This window comes from Sapajus apella, unplaced genomic scaffold (genome assembly GCF_009761245.1).
Source record: "Sapajus apella isolate SASKATOON/1434 unplaced genomic scaffold, GSC_monkey_1.0 scaffold270, whole genome shotgun sequence".
NCBI classification, from domain to species: Eukaryota; Metazoa; Chordata; class Mammalia; order Primates; family Cebidae; genus Sapajus; species Sapajus apella.
In genome coordinates, this window is record NW_022437210.1 from 140727 (window position 1) to 155889 (window position 15163).

The 15163-nt window shown below is 45.2% G+C and overlaps 1 protein-coding gene across 3 annotated transcripts; it reads left to right on the forward strand.

The window, feature by feature from the left end:
• Positions 1-229: 229 nt before the first annotated feature.
• Positions 230-3575, forward strand: LOC116545447 (patr class I histocompatibility antigen, A-126 alpha chain-like). 3 transcript variants are annotated; one of them, XM_032271992.1, is made up of 7 exons: positions 230-381; positions 510-779; positions 1020-1295; positions 1872-2147; positions 2271-2387; positions 2828-3001; positions 3159-3575. In XM_032271992.1, the coding sequence occupies exons 1-7, from the start codon at positions 318-320 to the stop codon at positions 3161-3163; spliced, it is 1182 nt and encodes a 393-aa protein (XP_032127883.1). In that variant the 5' UTR covers positions 230-317; the 3' UTR covers positions 3164-3575. The 3 variants fall into 3 exon arrangements, with proteins under 3 accessions (XP_032127883.1, XP_032127882.1, XP_032127884.1); XM_032271991.1 differs by having other exon boundaries at positions 231-381; positions 2954-3001; XM_032271993.1 differs by lacking the exons at positions 2828-3001; positions 3159-3575 and adding an exon at positions 2548-2811 and having other exon boundaries at positions 231-381.
• Positions 3576-15163: the final 11588 nt, after the last annotated feature.

Below are 15163 nucleotides of genomic sequence, written 5' to 3' on the forward strand. Positions count from 1 at the left end.
TGTGACAAACAGGCTTAGTGTAGAAGAGAGATCAGGACAAAGTCCCAGGTCGCAGGCATGGCTCTCAGAGTCTCAGGCTCTGAGGGCCCTGTCTGCATTGGGGGAACGCAGCGCTGATTCCCCACTCTCTTGCTTCGCTTCCTCTCCCAGTCTGTGTCGGGTCTTTCTTCCTGGATACTCATGACGCGTCCCCAATTCCCACTCCCATTGGGTGTTGGGTTTCTAGAGAAGCCATTCAGCGTCGCCGCGGTCCCGGTTCTAAAGTGCCCAGTCACCCTTTGCAACTCAGATTCTACCCAAATGCTGAGGATGGGATCATGGCGCCCCGAGCCCTCCTCCTGCTGCTCTCGGCGGCAGTGGCCCTGGCCGAGACCTGGGCGGGTGAGTGCGGGGTCGCAAAGGAAACGGCCTCTGCGGGGAGGAGAGAGGGGCCCGCCCTTGGGGCGCAGGACCCTGGGAGCCGAGCCAGGAGGAAGGTCGGGCAGGTCTCAGCCCCTCCTCGCCCCCAGGCTCCCACTCCTTGAGGTATTTCCAGACCGCCGTGTCCCGGCCCGGCCGCGGGGAGCCCCACTTTTTCGCCGTGGGCTACGTGGATGACACGCAGTTCGAGCGGTTCGACAGCGACGCCGCAATTCCGAGAGGGGAGCCGCGGACACCTTGGATGGAGCAGGAGGGGCCGGAGTATTGGGACCTGCAGACACGGAGCCTCAAGGCCCGCGCACAGACAAACCAAGTGTGCCTGCGGACCCTGCGCGGCTACTACAACCAGAGCGAGGCGGGTGAGTGACCCCGGCCCGGGCGCAGGTCACGACCCCTCCCTATTACCCATAGACGGCTCGATTCTCCCTGAGTCTCCAATGTCCACCCCGAGGCTGCGGAACCTGCCCATAGGCTCCACCCGGGAGAGCCCCAGGCGCCTTTACCCGGTTTTATTTTCAGTTTAGGCCAAAATCCCCACGGGTAGGTCTGGGGCGGGGGCGGGGGTCAGTGGGAGGGGCTGACCTCGGGGTCGGGGCCAGGGTCTCACACCTACCAGAGGATGTATGGCTGCGACTTGGGGCCTGATGGGCGCCTCCTCCGCGGGTATGACAAGCGCGCCTACGACGGCAAGGATTACCTCGCCCTGAACGAAGACCTGCGCTCCTGGACTGCGGCGGACAGGGCGGCTCAGGTCACCCAGCGCAAGTTCGAGGCGGCCCATGAGGCGGAGAAGATGAAAGCCTACCTGGAGGGCACGTGCGTGGAGTTGCTCCGCAGATACCTGGAGAACGGGAAGGAGAGGCTGCAGCGTGCAGGTACCAGGGGCAGTGAGGAGTCTTCCTCATCTCCTATACATCTCCCGGTCTGGCCACCCATGAGGAAGGGAGAAAAATGGGATCAGCGCCAGAATATTGCCCTCCCTTCAATTGAGAATGGCATGAGTTTTCCTGAGTTTCCTCTAAGGGCCCCCCCCTGCTCATTAGGACAATTAAGGGATGACTTCTCCGAGGAAATGGAGGGGAAGACAGTCCCTGGAATATTGATAGGGGTCCCCTCTGACCCTTGCAGCAGCCTTGGGTGCCGTGACTTTTTCTCTCAGGCCTTGTTCTCTACCTCATACTCAGCGTGTTTGAATGTCTGATTCCAGCTTTTCTGAGTCCCTCGGCCTCCATTCAGGTCAGGACCAGAAGTCACTGTTCGTCTCTGAGAGACTAGAACTTTCCAAGGAATAGGAGTTTATCCTAGGTGCCTGTGTCCAGGCTGGTGTCTGGGTTCTGTGCTCCCTTCCCCACCCCAGGTGTCCTGTCCATTCTCAGAATAATTACAAGGGTGCTGCTGGGGTGTCCCATGAGAGATGCAAAGTGCCTGAATTTTCTGACTCTTCCCGTCAGACCCCCCAAAGACACACGTGACCCACCACCCCATCTCTGACCAAGAGGCCACCCTGAGGTGCTGGGCCCTGGGCTTCTACCCTGTGGAGATCACACTGACCTGGCAGAGGGATGGGGAGGACCAAACTCAGGACACGGAGTTTGTGGAGACCAGGCCTTCAGGGGATGGAACCTTCCAGAAATGGGTGGCTGTTGTGGTGCCTTCCGGAGAAGAGCAGAGATACACGTGCCATGTGCAGCACGAGGGGCTCCTGGAGCCCCTCACCCTGAGATGGGGTAAGGAGGGGGATGAAGGGTCACATCTCATCTCAGGGAAAGCAGAGCCCTTCAGGAGCCCTTGAGCAGGGTCAGGGCTGAGGCCTGGGGGTCAGGGCCCCTCATCTTCCCCTCTTTTCCCAGAGCCATCTTCCCAGCCCACCATCCACATTGTGGGCATTATTGCTGGCCTGGCTGTCCTAGGATCTGTGGTCACTGGAGCTGTGGTTGCTGCTGTGATATGGAGGAGGTTGAGTTCAGGTAGGGAAGGGGTGAGGAGTGACGTCTGGGTTTTCTTGTCCCATTGGGGGTTTCAAGCCCCAAGTAGAGGCATGTCCTGCCTCCTTACTGGGAAGCACCATCCACACATGGGCTGACCCAGCCTGGGGCCCTGTGTGCAAGCACTTATTCTTTTGTGAAGCACATGTGACAATGAAGGACAGATGTATCACCTTGATGATTGTAGTCTTGGGGTCCTGATTCCAGCATTCACAAGTCAGGGGGAAATCCCTGCTAAGGACAGACCTTAGGAGGGCAGTTGGTCCAGGACCCACACCTGCTTTCTTCGTGTTTTCTGATCCTGCCCTGGGTCTGTAGTATAGTTCTGGAAACTTCTCTGGTGTCCAAGACTAGGAGGTTCCTCTAAGATCTCATGGCCCTGCCTCCTCCCTGTCCCCTCACAGTACATTTTCTTCCCACAGGTGGAAAAAGAGGAAGCTGCCTGGAAGTGGGGGGTGGGAGTGTGGAGGAGCTCACCCACCCCAAAATTCTTCCTGTCCCACCTCTCCTTTGGACTCTGACCAGGTCCTGTTTTTGTTCTACCCCAGGCAGTGACAGTCCCCAGGGCTCTGAGGTGTCTCTCACAACTTGTAAAGGTGAGAACCTGGGGGTCTGAAGTGGGTGGGTGTGGGGCAGAGAGGAAAGGAGTGCATAATAGTGATTCTTTGGGATGTTTCCAGTGTGTGGGCTGTTCAGAGTGTCATCACTTACCATGACTGACTTGAATTTGTTCATGACTATTGTTTTCTGTAGCCTGAGACAGCTGCCTTGTGTGGGACTGAGATGCAGGATTTCTTCACGCCTCCCCTTTGTGACTTGAAGAGCCTTTGGCATCTCTTCTGCAAAGGCATCTGAATACGTCTGCGTCCCTGTTAACATAATGTGAGGAGGTGGAGAGAGAGCCCACCTCATGTCCACCGTGACCTCTGTCACCACACTCATCTATGTTCCCTCCCCAATCATCTTTCGTTTTCCAGAGAGATGGGGCTTGGTGTCTTCCTCTCTGTCTCAACTTCACGGTGCACTGAGCTGCAACTGCTTACTTCCCTACTGAAAATAAGAATCTGAATATAATGTGTTTTCTCAAATATTTTGAGGTTCATGGGTTAATTAAATAAGTGAATTCCTAAAATTTGAGAAAGGAAATAAAGACCTGAGAACCTTCCAGAATCCACATGTTCCCTATGCTGAGTCTGTTGCAGGTGGGGTGGAGAAGGCTGTGAGGAGCTGAGTGTGGACAGGGCCTGGGCCCAGTTGCTGTTGAGTCCATCATAGGCTTTATGTGGTCAGTCCTCAGCTGGGTCAGCTTCACTGCTCCACTGCCCTTGTCCCTTCAGTGGAAACTTGTCCAGCAGGAGCTGTGACCACAGAGGCTCACACATCTCCCAGGGCGGCTCCTGCACACAGGAGTCTCTGTGTTTCTGAGACAAATTTTCAGACCCATTCAGCTCCTGGCCTCCTTCTAGGGCTCCTCTTCTGCTCTGCTCTGCTGCCCTCTCTCCCTGCCCTGGTTCCAGTGAGAGTGGTGCTAACTCCAATCCCAACTCATGAATCTAAAGCAGAGGCTAATTTAGACTTATATTTGTTTATGAAATTGGATCCAGCATCAAAGACTGTTCTTTCCTGAAGGGAGAAACCTGGTTGTGTGTTGTAGTGTGCGTGGGGGTTGGTGTGGGAGGAGGGGTGGAGGAGGAGGAACACACAAGCCGCCCTGCTAAGAACAGCACAGGTGGACTCAATTCAGTGTGAGGGGACCTCTTGCTGTAGCTGCCACAAAACAGTACTTGGCCTGAGTCTGTGTTAATAAAGATGCTGCCTTTAGAATGGGAGGTGTTCTATAGTGATCATTCATGCAACTGACCTTTGTTGTTGGCCATAGGACAGCATGGTTCTGCTTCTAGCGAACATTATTGAAGTAAAATGAGAAAAATAAATCTCTTACTTTTTGGAGCATGTGTTCTAGTGGGAAAAGGCAGACGATAGATACACTATAACCAGAGCAGGGAAAGAAGGTGCTAGAAGGTGGTAAGTGCTGTGAGGCAGGTGATCCAGAGTGTGGTGAGTGTGCACAGCATAGGTGGCTGTTGTGTTGGGTCATCAGTGTTTGCCACATTGCAAAGGTGACCTTTGAGGAAAGAGTTGAGGGACATGAGGAGCTGTCCAAGAGGATATCTGGGGAAGTTCTTTCCAGGCAGAGGGAACTCCAGTGCAAATGCACTAGGGCAGGAAGGTGTCTGTGTTCCCAGGAGAGCATGGAGCCCAGGAGGGCTGGAGAGAGAAACTAAGGTGAGGTGAGAGATACAGCCAGGGCAGGTGGGCCTGGAGGGTGTGGGGAAGCATCTGACCTTTGGTCTGAGTGAGATGGGAGTTAGATGACAGTTTTGAGCAGAAGAGGGACATGATACAACTTCTCTTGTAAAAGATCTGTGACTGCTGTGCCGAGAACAAAACTGGGAGCCGAGGGATGAGGAAGGCATAAGAGAAAATAGCAGGAAGTGAGTGCAGTATTCCAGGCTGGAGATGTGGGTTACCGTGACTGTGATGTGAGCAGAGGAAATAGTGAAGTGTGAGGGGATTCTGGATGCATTTTAAGATGGACTCACAGCATCTACCATGGATTGTATGTGCCGTGTGAGAAAGATGGATTTAGGACACCCATAGTTGTAAAATGAATGAGTAGAAGGAAGGGTGGAGCTGTTGTCAGTGGAGATGGGGAGACTCTGGCAGGAGCATACTGAGGAGTGGGCATCCCAGGCACTCAGCGGAGGAGATGTCTACCAGGAATGCAGGTGAGGGAGCCAGGGTGGCAGTTGGACAGACAATTCCAGAGTTTAGGGGAAATGAGAAATAGACGGGGCTGTATAGAAATAGATTTAGGAGGTCACACCATATAAACAATACTTAAAACTCTCAAGCATGGATGAGGGCACCAAGGCAGTGATTGTGGAAAAGTATTGGCAAAAGGACTGAACCCTGGACCTCCAGTTCTAAGGGATCTGATTAGTCCACACCAGAGCCGACTGCACAGTTCTGACCCCACATATAGAGGACACTTAGACGAGGACCTTCCCATGTGCACAGGAATCACCTGGATGTAGTGCTGAGATCCAGGAAGTCTGGAGCTGGGCAAGAGACTCGATTTTTGACAAGGCCAGAGTTCATCTATCTGGTCTCCAGATCAAGAACACCAGGATCCTACATGTCTAAGCATCAGCCTCGCCTTTAGTGCTTGTAATATAAGCACAGACGCCACTGCTCACACCCCTGACATCCTTGGTCTTGTGTGTAATACTCTTGAATATAATACTTTGGGAAGCGGCCTGAGTATTGCCTAAACCCCCACCAGCAATCCTGTTGCTCAGCCAAATTGGAAACCACTGAGATCAGAGATCAGAGAGTTCCCAGGTTGGGTGGATGGGGTGGGTTTTCAAACCTTGTTTAAAAGAGGATTTTTCTCACAGCAAGGAGAGGCAGGATGTATATAATCAATTATGATGTGATCTTCCCTGTTGATCTCTCCACCATGGGGTAGAAGCCAGGTAGACAATTCAGGATGTGGCTCTCACACAAAGAACACCTTTGAGTGCTGCCCTCTGATACTGGGCCACACACTGATTTCTCACTCACTTCTTGGAGCAAACTATGAAAATAAATTTCTCTAATTTACACATGAAGTCATATATCTGGTGTTGGTGGTTAATTTTATTGTGGGGAAGGCCACAGAACCAGGCTAAAAACTGCACATCCAGGAACAGAATCCACAGCCCACCCAGAACCAGGTCCCTCCTGGGAACAACTGCCCCTGCTGCTGAGCACAGACACCACTGCTCACACCTCTGACACCCTGGTGCTGGACACTGCACCCTGAGGCTAGGACAGATGTCACTGCTGTACCTGGAAACTGGACATCACCACCGCCACTCAGCCATCTTTACTAAAATGCATTCTGCACAGTCTCAGCTTCTCTGAGTCACCTCATTCTGGCTCAGATTCTGGCAGTGATAGAGGAGTTAAGAAGACATTATTTAGGCAGATTGTGAGGATACAGAGGTCCTCAGTAAGGTTTTCCTTTTAATGAAATGCAGCCTCCAAATAATTTTCTTTTCTAACAAAGAGCAGCCTGTAAAATTACTACATCTAACACGAGAGATAGACTCTAATACAGTAATAATGGGGACTTCGACTTCCCAACCTCAGCATTAGACAGATCATCTACACAGAAAATCAAGAAAGAAACACTGGATTTAAACTGAACTTCAGACCAAATAAAGCTGACAGATATTTACAAAGCATTCTATCTAACACTACAGAATATACATTATTTTCATGAAAACAAAGAACATTTTCCAGGAGAGAACCTATGTTATGATTCCAGCTGTTGCCTATCAACATTCAGTATGATGTTGGCCCTGGGTTCGTCATAGATCATAGATGGCTTTTACTATGTTGAGGTGTGTTCCTTCAATACTCAGTTTATTGACAGTCTTTTTAAACATGAATAGATGTTGAATTTTATCAAAAGCCTTTTCTGCATCTGCTGAGATAATCATGTGGTTTTAGTCTTTAATTCTGTTTATGTGATGAATCACATTTATTGATTTGCATATATTGAATCAACCTTGCATTCTGGGGATGAAACCTGCTTGATTGTGGTGGACAAGCTTTTTGATGTGCTCCTGAATTCCATTTGCCAGCATGTGGTTGAGGAATTTGTATCAATGTTCATCAAGAATATTTGCCTGAAGTTTTCTTTTTTTGTTTTTTGTTGCATCTCTGCCACATTTTGGCATGAGGATGGTACTGGCCTAATAGAATGACTTAGGGAGGAGCCTTTCCTCCTCATTTTTTTGGGAATAGTTTCAGTAGGAATGGTATCATCTCTTCTTTGCACATCTAATATAATTCGCCTGTCAATCATCTGGTTCTGGGCTTTATTTTGTTTGCTAGGCTGTTTATTACTGCCTGAATTTCAGAACTCATTATTTGTTCAGGGATTCAATTTCTTCCCAGTTCAGTCTTGGGGGGCAGGGGTGTGTATGTGTTCAGGAATTTATCCACTTCTAGATTTTCTAGTTTATGTGCATAGACGTGTTTATAATATTTTCTGGTGGTTGCTCATATTTCTGTGAAGTTAGTGGTAATGTTCCTCTTATTGTTTGATTGTGTTCATTTGAATTTTTTCTCTTTTCTTCTTTATTCATCTAGCTAGTGGTCTATTTTTTTTAGATTTTTTTAAAATAAACTTCTCAGTTCCCTGATGTTTTGATTTTTTTTTTGTCTCTGTCTCCTTAAGGAGATAATACCTTGTTAAATTTTGTGTTTTGGTTATTTTTTGTCTTCTGCTAGCCTTGGGATATGTTTGCTCAGCGAATTTCATTCCTATCCATATTCTGAATTCTCAAGTTCTTTTATTTGTGATTTTAGGTTGTTGACTTGAGATCTTTCTAACTTTTTGATATGGGCATTTACTGGTATACATTTCCCTCTTCACACTGCCTTAGCTTTTCACCAGCCATCTGGTACATTGTATCTTTGTTCTCATTAGTTTCAAATAACGACTTGATTTCTGCCTTAATTTCATTGTATTCCCAAAAGTCACTCAAGAACAGGTTACTCAATTTCTATACAATTGTATGGTTTCAGTAAATTTCTTATTCTTGATTTTGAATTTGATTAGATTGTGGTCCAAGAGACTGTTATGACTTCAGTTATTTTGCATTTGCTGAGGAGTGTTTTACTTCTGACTGTGTGATTTTAGAGTGCCATGTGGCAATGAGAAAAATATATATTCCGTTGTTTTGAAGTGGAGACTTCTGTAGCTATCCATCAGGTCCATTTGATACAGAGCTGAGTTCAGGTCTTGAATATCTTTGTTAATTTTTCTGTCTTGATGATCTAATGTTGTCATTTGGGAATTAAAGTCTCTCACTATTATTATGTGAGATTGTAAGTCTCTTTGAAGGTCTCTAAGAATTTTCCTTATGAATCTGTGTGTTCCTGTATTGGATGCACATATATTTAAGATAATTAGGTCTCCTTGTTGAAGTGAACCCTTTACTATTATGTAACACCTTTATTTGTCTTTTTTTATCATTGTTGGCTTAAAGTCTGTTTTGCCAGAAGCTAGGATTGCAACCCTGGCTTTTTCTGCTTTCCATTTGCTTGGTAAATTTTCCTCCATCGTTTTATTTTAAGCCTATGTGTCATTGCATGTGAAATGAGGGTATTGAAGACAGCGTACTGATAGGTCTTGGTTCTTTATCCAGCTTGCCACTCTGTGTCTTTTAAATGGGACATTTAGCCCATTTACATTTAAGGTTAGTATTGATATGTATGGGTTTGTATTGTGTTATTAGTCTGTGTACTTCAGTGTGTTTTTGTCGTGGCTGGTAACTGTCTTTTGATCCATACTGTCTTTCCTTTCCATATTTAGTGCTTCCTTCGGGAGTTCTTGTAATGCAGACAAGTGGTGGTGGTAATGAATTCCTTTGGCATTTGTTTGTCTGAAAAGAATCTTATTCGGACTGGCTATTTTGTCATTCAGCTCCTGCAATGTTTTGTCATGATTTTTAGCTTCCTTGCATTGGGTTACAGTGTACTCCTTTAGCACAGTGAACTTTATTCCTATCCATATTCTGCATTCTACTTCTGTTGTTTCAGCCATCTCAGCCTTAGCCCGGTTCTGAACCCTTGCTAGCTTTTTCATTTTCAGCATTCTTGTGCCGATCCTTTTTTATCTTTGTGGGCTTATGTACCTTCAATCCTTGGGTTTGCTGACTTTTGAATGGGTTTTGTTTTTCTCCTCTTTTGTCTTTTAATAGTCTGGACACTTTTCTGTAGGGCTGCTGCAGTTTGCTGGGGGCCTGTTCCAGTCCGTAGTTTCAGATTTTCCAGTACCTGGAGGTATCACCAGTGAAGGTTATGTAAGAGCAAAGATGGCAGTCTTCCCTTTCCTCTGGGAGTCCTGTCTCAGGGAAGTACAGGCTTATTGCCAGCCCAAATACACCTGAAGGAGGTGCTGGAGACCTTGGTTGGGAGATCTTGCCCAGTCAGAAGGAATAGCATTGGGGACCTGTTTTAAAACATAGTCTGGCCATGTTTTTTACAGAGCAAACAATGGCAGCAAACAAGACTATGGAATACAGGAGATCTTTTAGAGCATCTCTTAGTCATACTCTGCCCTATAATTAAAGTAAATAAAAACTACAACAGCCCAAGTCAGGCAGGACTACTAATGATTCATACCCAGAATGAATGTCTGATTTGCCCAAGCAAGAAAAGAAATCTGGTCAGCTGAGGGACTTGCTGAAGGTAATGGAAATATGGGATGGTTAGTGAGAAAAACTATTTATAAATACTAGTTGTGACTGGCACAGTGACTCATGCCTGTAATCCTTGCAGTTTGGGAAGCTGAGGTGGGTAGATTGCTTAAGTCTAGGAATGTGAGACCAACCTGGGCAACATGCTGAAACTCCATCTCTATGGAAATAAATACAGAAAACTAGTCAGGCTTGGTGGTGTGTTTGTAGTCCCAGCTACTTGAGAGGTTGAGGTAGGAGGATCACTTGTGCCCAGGAGGTGGAGGTTGCAGTGAGCTGAGGTAATGCCACTGCACTGTAACCTGGGCAACAGAACAAGACCCTGTCTCAAATAAATAAACAAATAAATAAATAAATACATAACCAGCTATAACCATGTGACCAGTTACAGAAATAAAGATGGTAAATGTTATGAGCATTATTTCCTTATGTTTTTATAATGATATTTATGTCTGTGTGTATGTATCCATACATGTATTAAGCAAATCCCTTTGTTTTCATCATTTCCTTATCATCTTGTAATAAAATATAGGATGTGCTAATAATAGTTTTTTTTTATTAATGATGGTTTAATTTTTATTAAACATGGTATTTAGGTTACAGTTTATCAAAGAGAAGAGTGCATATCACATATTCAGTATGAATCTTTTTCTGAGGAAAGTGTTAGTGTGTTTTTAGTTCGATACGAGATAGCTGTATCATCTTTGACAAAAGTATGATTTTATAATCGTTTTTATTTGGAGACGAAGTAAGAAAAACGTTTATGGGTGCCAAGTTCACAAGCATGGACTGGGATGGTTGGTCTTATGTGTCAATTTGACTAAACCATAGTACCTACTTATTTAATCAAACACTAATTTATACGTTGCTATGATAATATTTTGCAGTTGTGGTTAAAATCTGATGTCAGTTGATTTTTTCTTTTTTTTTTTTTTTTTTTTTTGAGATAGAATCTCACTTTGTCACCCAGGCTGGAGGGCAATGGCACGATCTCGGCTCACTGCAACCTCCTCCTCCTGGGTTCAACCAATTCTCCTGCCTCAGCCTCCAGAGTAGCTGAGATTACAGGCGCCCAGCTAATTTTGTATTTTTAGTAGAGACAGTGTTTGATCATGTTGGTCAGGCTGGTCTCAAACTCCTGACCTCAGGTGATTCACCCGCCTCGGCTTCCCAAAGTTCTAGGATTATAAGAGTGAGCTGCTGTGCCCAGTCTCAGTTGATTTTATGAAAAGGAAATTACCCTCAAAAATGTGAGTAATACTTTTTGAATCAGTTGAAGGCCTTTGGGCAAAATGTGAGACTTTCAAGAGAAGAAAAAATTCTGCCTCAAGATGACAGTAGCAACTACAGTTTAGGTTTCCGGTCTGCCAGCCTGACCTATGGATTTTAGACTGAAGACTACAACGTTGTGTCTTTCCAGCCTGCCAGCCTTCTGAGGTGTAATTTGTGATATTAATAACATAAAACGAGGGGTGGAAAAAAACGTAAAGAAGCAGAGTTTTCATACTTGATTTAAGTTGTTTTCGATTCAAGATTGCTATAACTATATTGTTACATGTAATACCACAGTAATCACAAGGAAAATATGCATAAAGTATACAGAAAAGAAAGTGAGAATGCAATTGAAACATATCACTAGAAAAAAATCAACTAAACACAAGGAAGGTTGGAATGAAGGAGATGAGGGAGGAAACAGCTATAAGACATGCATAAAACCAACATCACAATTACAGAATTAAGTCCTTCCCTATCAGTAATTACTTTAAATGTAAATGTATTAAACTCCACAATCAGAACTCAGAGATTATCACAATGGATAGAATAAAAAGAATCTTACCATATGCTGGCTATAAGATACTCACTTTGAATCTAAGAACACACACAAGTTGAAAGTGGAAGGATAGAAAAGATATTCATCAAAATAGTAACTAAGAATTTTTTTCTTATTTTAAAATATATTTTTTTCTTCTTAATTTTTGTGGGTACATAGTAGGTATATACATTTATAGGTTACAAGAGATAGTTTGATACAGGCATACAATGTATACTAATCACATCAGTACCAATGGGGTATCCATCCCCTCAAGCATTTTATCCTTTGTGTTTCAAACACTCTGATTATACTCTAAGTTATTTTAAATATACAATTAAGTTATTTTTTACTACAGCCATCCTGTTGTGCTAGCAAATACTAGGTCTTATTCATTCCTTCTAACTACTTTTTAGTACCTGTTAACTAACCATCCCTACTTCCTCCCCATCCCCTAGTATTCTTTCCATCCTCTGGTAACCACCCAACTAAGAATTTTTTATGATATCTCATAGGGTTCATGTGTTGGCTGGACTTAGATGATGGCCTGAGAGTTTTACATGGTTTAGAGATTGAAGTAGAAGGAACCAGATGCAAGCAGGATGGTTAACAGCAGTGCCCAGAACTGACACAACCACACTTTTGTCATATTTTATTGGCTAACGCAGATATCAGATCTGCTCATGTTTAAGGGGGTGGAGAGACCTTACCTCTCGATGAGGAAATGGTGAGTCAAACTAAAGAAAACCAAGTGCGATGGAAGATATTTCTGAAGCCCTCTTGGAAAAATACATGGAATCCAAAACATCCTATCTGCCAAAAGGGAAGAACACCATCAAGCTTTATCCCTCAATTTTAAGCTTTGTGACTCTATAAGATCCTGGGGAAGAACAATGTCTTAGGAAGCAGGTGTGGAGTCGAAGCTCTAAATATAGCCCCATCTGTAGCCACACTGTCACTTTATTTTGATGAAATTTTATGTCATTTTTGATAAAATGGGGACCCACAAATCTCTCTTCAGGGATCTCTCCAGTAGCAGGGATAATATGCTTCCCTCCTCCACAGTTCTGCTTTACAGATAAGGGGTCCATGTCTGTTTCAATTATTTAAAACACCAGAGACTTGGATGCATGCATGCCACAAAAGGTGAAAGAATGCTCTGTCACTTTTTCTACTCTCACTCACTGCACCCTGAACAAACACCTGCTCTACCCTGACCTTTTGAATGGGGAGGCGGATCGCACTCCTGCCTAACCTTCAAGCTTCCAGAGCCAAACCTGCTGCCCAAACAGCAGGGTTCACTATAAAGACTAAATCCTACATGGAAAGCTCTCCATTCAGCCACCATGGCAGAAACTGAATCCCATGGAAAGGCCTAGAGTCACTCTGCCTTAAGAGGTCCGTTGTCATGTTCCTTCTGCCAAAATGAAGCCAACATATTCATGAAAATATGGGGTTTTGATAAGTAAAAATGATTACTACAAAAATTTAACAAATATGTTCTTTTTGTTACATCAACTTTTTGTCCTCCAAGTACAAAGAAAAGAAGCTTGCACAGCAGGAGAAGTTGTTTCCTCTTGAAAGAAGCCTCTTTCCAGTTGAAAAGCTGGAACAGGAGTTGCTAGAATGGAGCAAGACTTTCAGGTAGGACACAGCACTGGGTCTTGGGGCAGCCAGAGTTAGGGAGGGCTTACCTTCTGGGTGATACCAAGCTTTGGTTCACCTTTTTTTTTCTTCTTATTGCAAGAACATAATTTCAGAGTATCAAGAGACAGAGTCAAGCAAAAGAGATTTACTCTATTTTATTCTTTAGAAAATGAAATCTCAGGATAATATAAACTGTTATGGGCTAAATTGTATCCCCTCAAAATTGGCATGTTGATGTTCTAAACCTCACTAACTCAGAAAGTGACTGCATTTGGAGAGGTCTTTAAGGAGGTCATTAGTAAAATGAGGACATATGAGTGGGCCCTAATTCAATATGACTGGTGTCCTTATAAAAAGAGAAGATTAGGATACAGACATGCAGAAGAATGACCATATGAAGATACAGAGAGAACACATCTACAAGCCAAAGAAAGAAGCCTTAGAAGAAATCAGCACTGCCAACATCATCACCTTTGACTTCCAGCCTCCAGAACTGTGACACAATACATTTCTGTTGTTTAAGTCACCCAGTGTGTGGTACTTTGTTATGGTCACCTTAGCAAATTAAAACAAACACATGACCCTGTGACATGGTAAAAGCCTCATAAAACTGCATACCTCAACCATACCTTGGCTTTCTGTTGAAACTTTCTGTAACCCTGATGTGACAGGTAAGCAGCCCAAACCCATGCTATCTTGGCTTCTTAGACTTGTAATAAATAAAGTCTGTAATTTCCACCCATACCAAGACACTGTGTAAACTAATGCTTATCTTGACTTCTGTGACCACTTAAGTAACAATCAGAATGTCCAAAGTCCCCTGGCCCTTGGAGTGTCCGGAGCCCCTCACCCTCATCTCCACCCAGGAGGTGATTTACAGAATCCACTGGCCCACGGAATGTCTGAAGCCCCTCATCCACATCCCTGCCCCTCAGCCTCACCCCGAGGTGGTTTATAGGTATAAAAGGTCTTGATACGCTCCTTTTGGGGCCACGAGTTGGAGAGACTCGAGTCCTACATGGCCACCGGCAATAAAGACCCTGCAATTTAGCATACTTTTGTCTTGGTGTGACTTTCTATGCTCACTCCAGTACAACATTTTGGAGGTCCCACCAAGATTTATCTTGGTCCATCACCAGACAAAAGCCTTCTCAGAGTCTCACCTGGGAGGCCGCTCCCACCTCAGGGACCTCTAGGGGAGGCACCCCTTGAGACGTTCCAGGGCCCCAGAGTTCTGGCCCCATGGAGGACGGTAGACTGCCCCCCTGACATTCACCTGAAATTCCTCAGGGTCCCGAGAACCTGCGGAGATAAGTCAGGTCTGGAAATCAGGGATCCAGTCCATCGGGGGGGGCCTGAGTTGGGGGACTGGACACGGTCATTGCAACTCTGACCAGGCAAGCCTATCATGAGACATCACTGGAGGCTCAGGTTGCCTCAATGGAGGCTCGGGTAATTTAGTTTTCGATTGTTTTCCATAACCTTGGTGTGAGTGAGAGATTGAGTGTGTATATATGTAGTCCCACAGCTGGAAGGCTACAGGGCTTGTATGGGCCTTCACCTGTGGTTTTATGGGGACTTCATAAGGCATAATAGTGATTCATCTCAGGACTGAAAATTCTGAGGTGACCAGGCCCGGGGTTTATACAGGTACACCTTACCCAAGACGCTCTGAAACATTCCTCTGGGGACATGTGGCCGGGCAGGCATGAGTCTGGTCTCCCATCTGGGGGGCACCCATCCTTTGTCTGTCAATCCTATATGTGATTCTGTCTTTATTGTAGATTCACCAGTTTTGTTAGACTCCTGTTGGCTGATATACAGTGGTTTAAACCTGTTACTCTTGAGGTGGATAATATTCTCCATTGGCTAAGTGACCATTGACTTCAAGGAACTCTAATTGAGTTTAAACCCCTGGAAATAACTCTGTTCTCTTTCCTTTTCTTCTTATTCTATCATTGAGGCCTCATTCTTCCTTTTTA

Bases quoted from the DNA above. Each gene is read 5' to 3' on its own strand.
- LOC116545447 (XM_032271992.1), top strand. From the start codon at position 318: ATGGCGCCCCGAGCCCTCCTCCTGCTGCTCTCGGCGGCAGTGGCCCTG. The intron at 382-509 runs GTGAGTGCGGGG...CCTCGCCCCCAG, and splicing joins CCTGGCCGAGACCTGGGCGG to GCTCCCACTCCTTGAGGTAT. The intron at 780-1,019 runs GTGAGTGACCCC...GGTCGGGGCCAG, and splicing joins CTACAACCAGAGCGAGGCGG to GGTCTCACACCTACCAGAGG.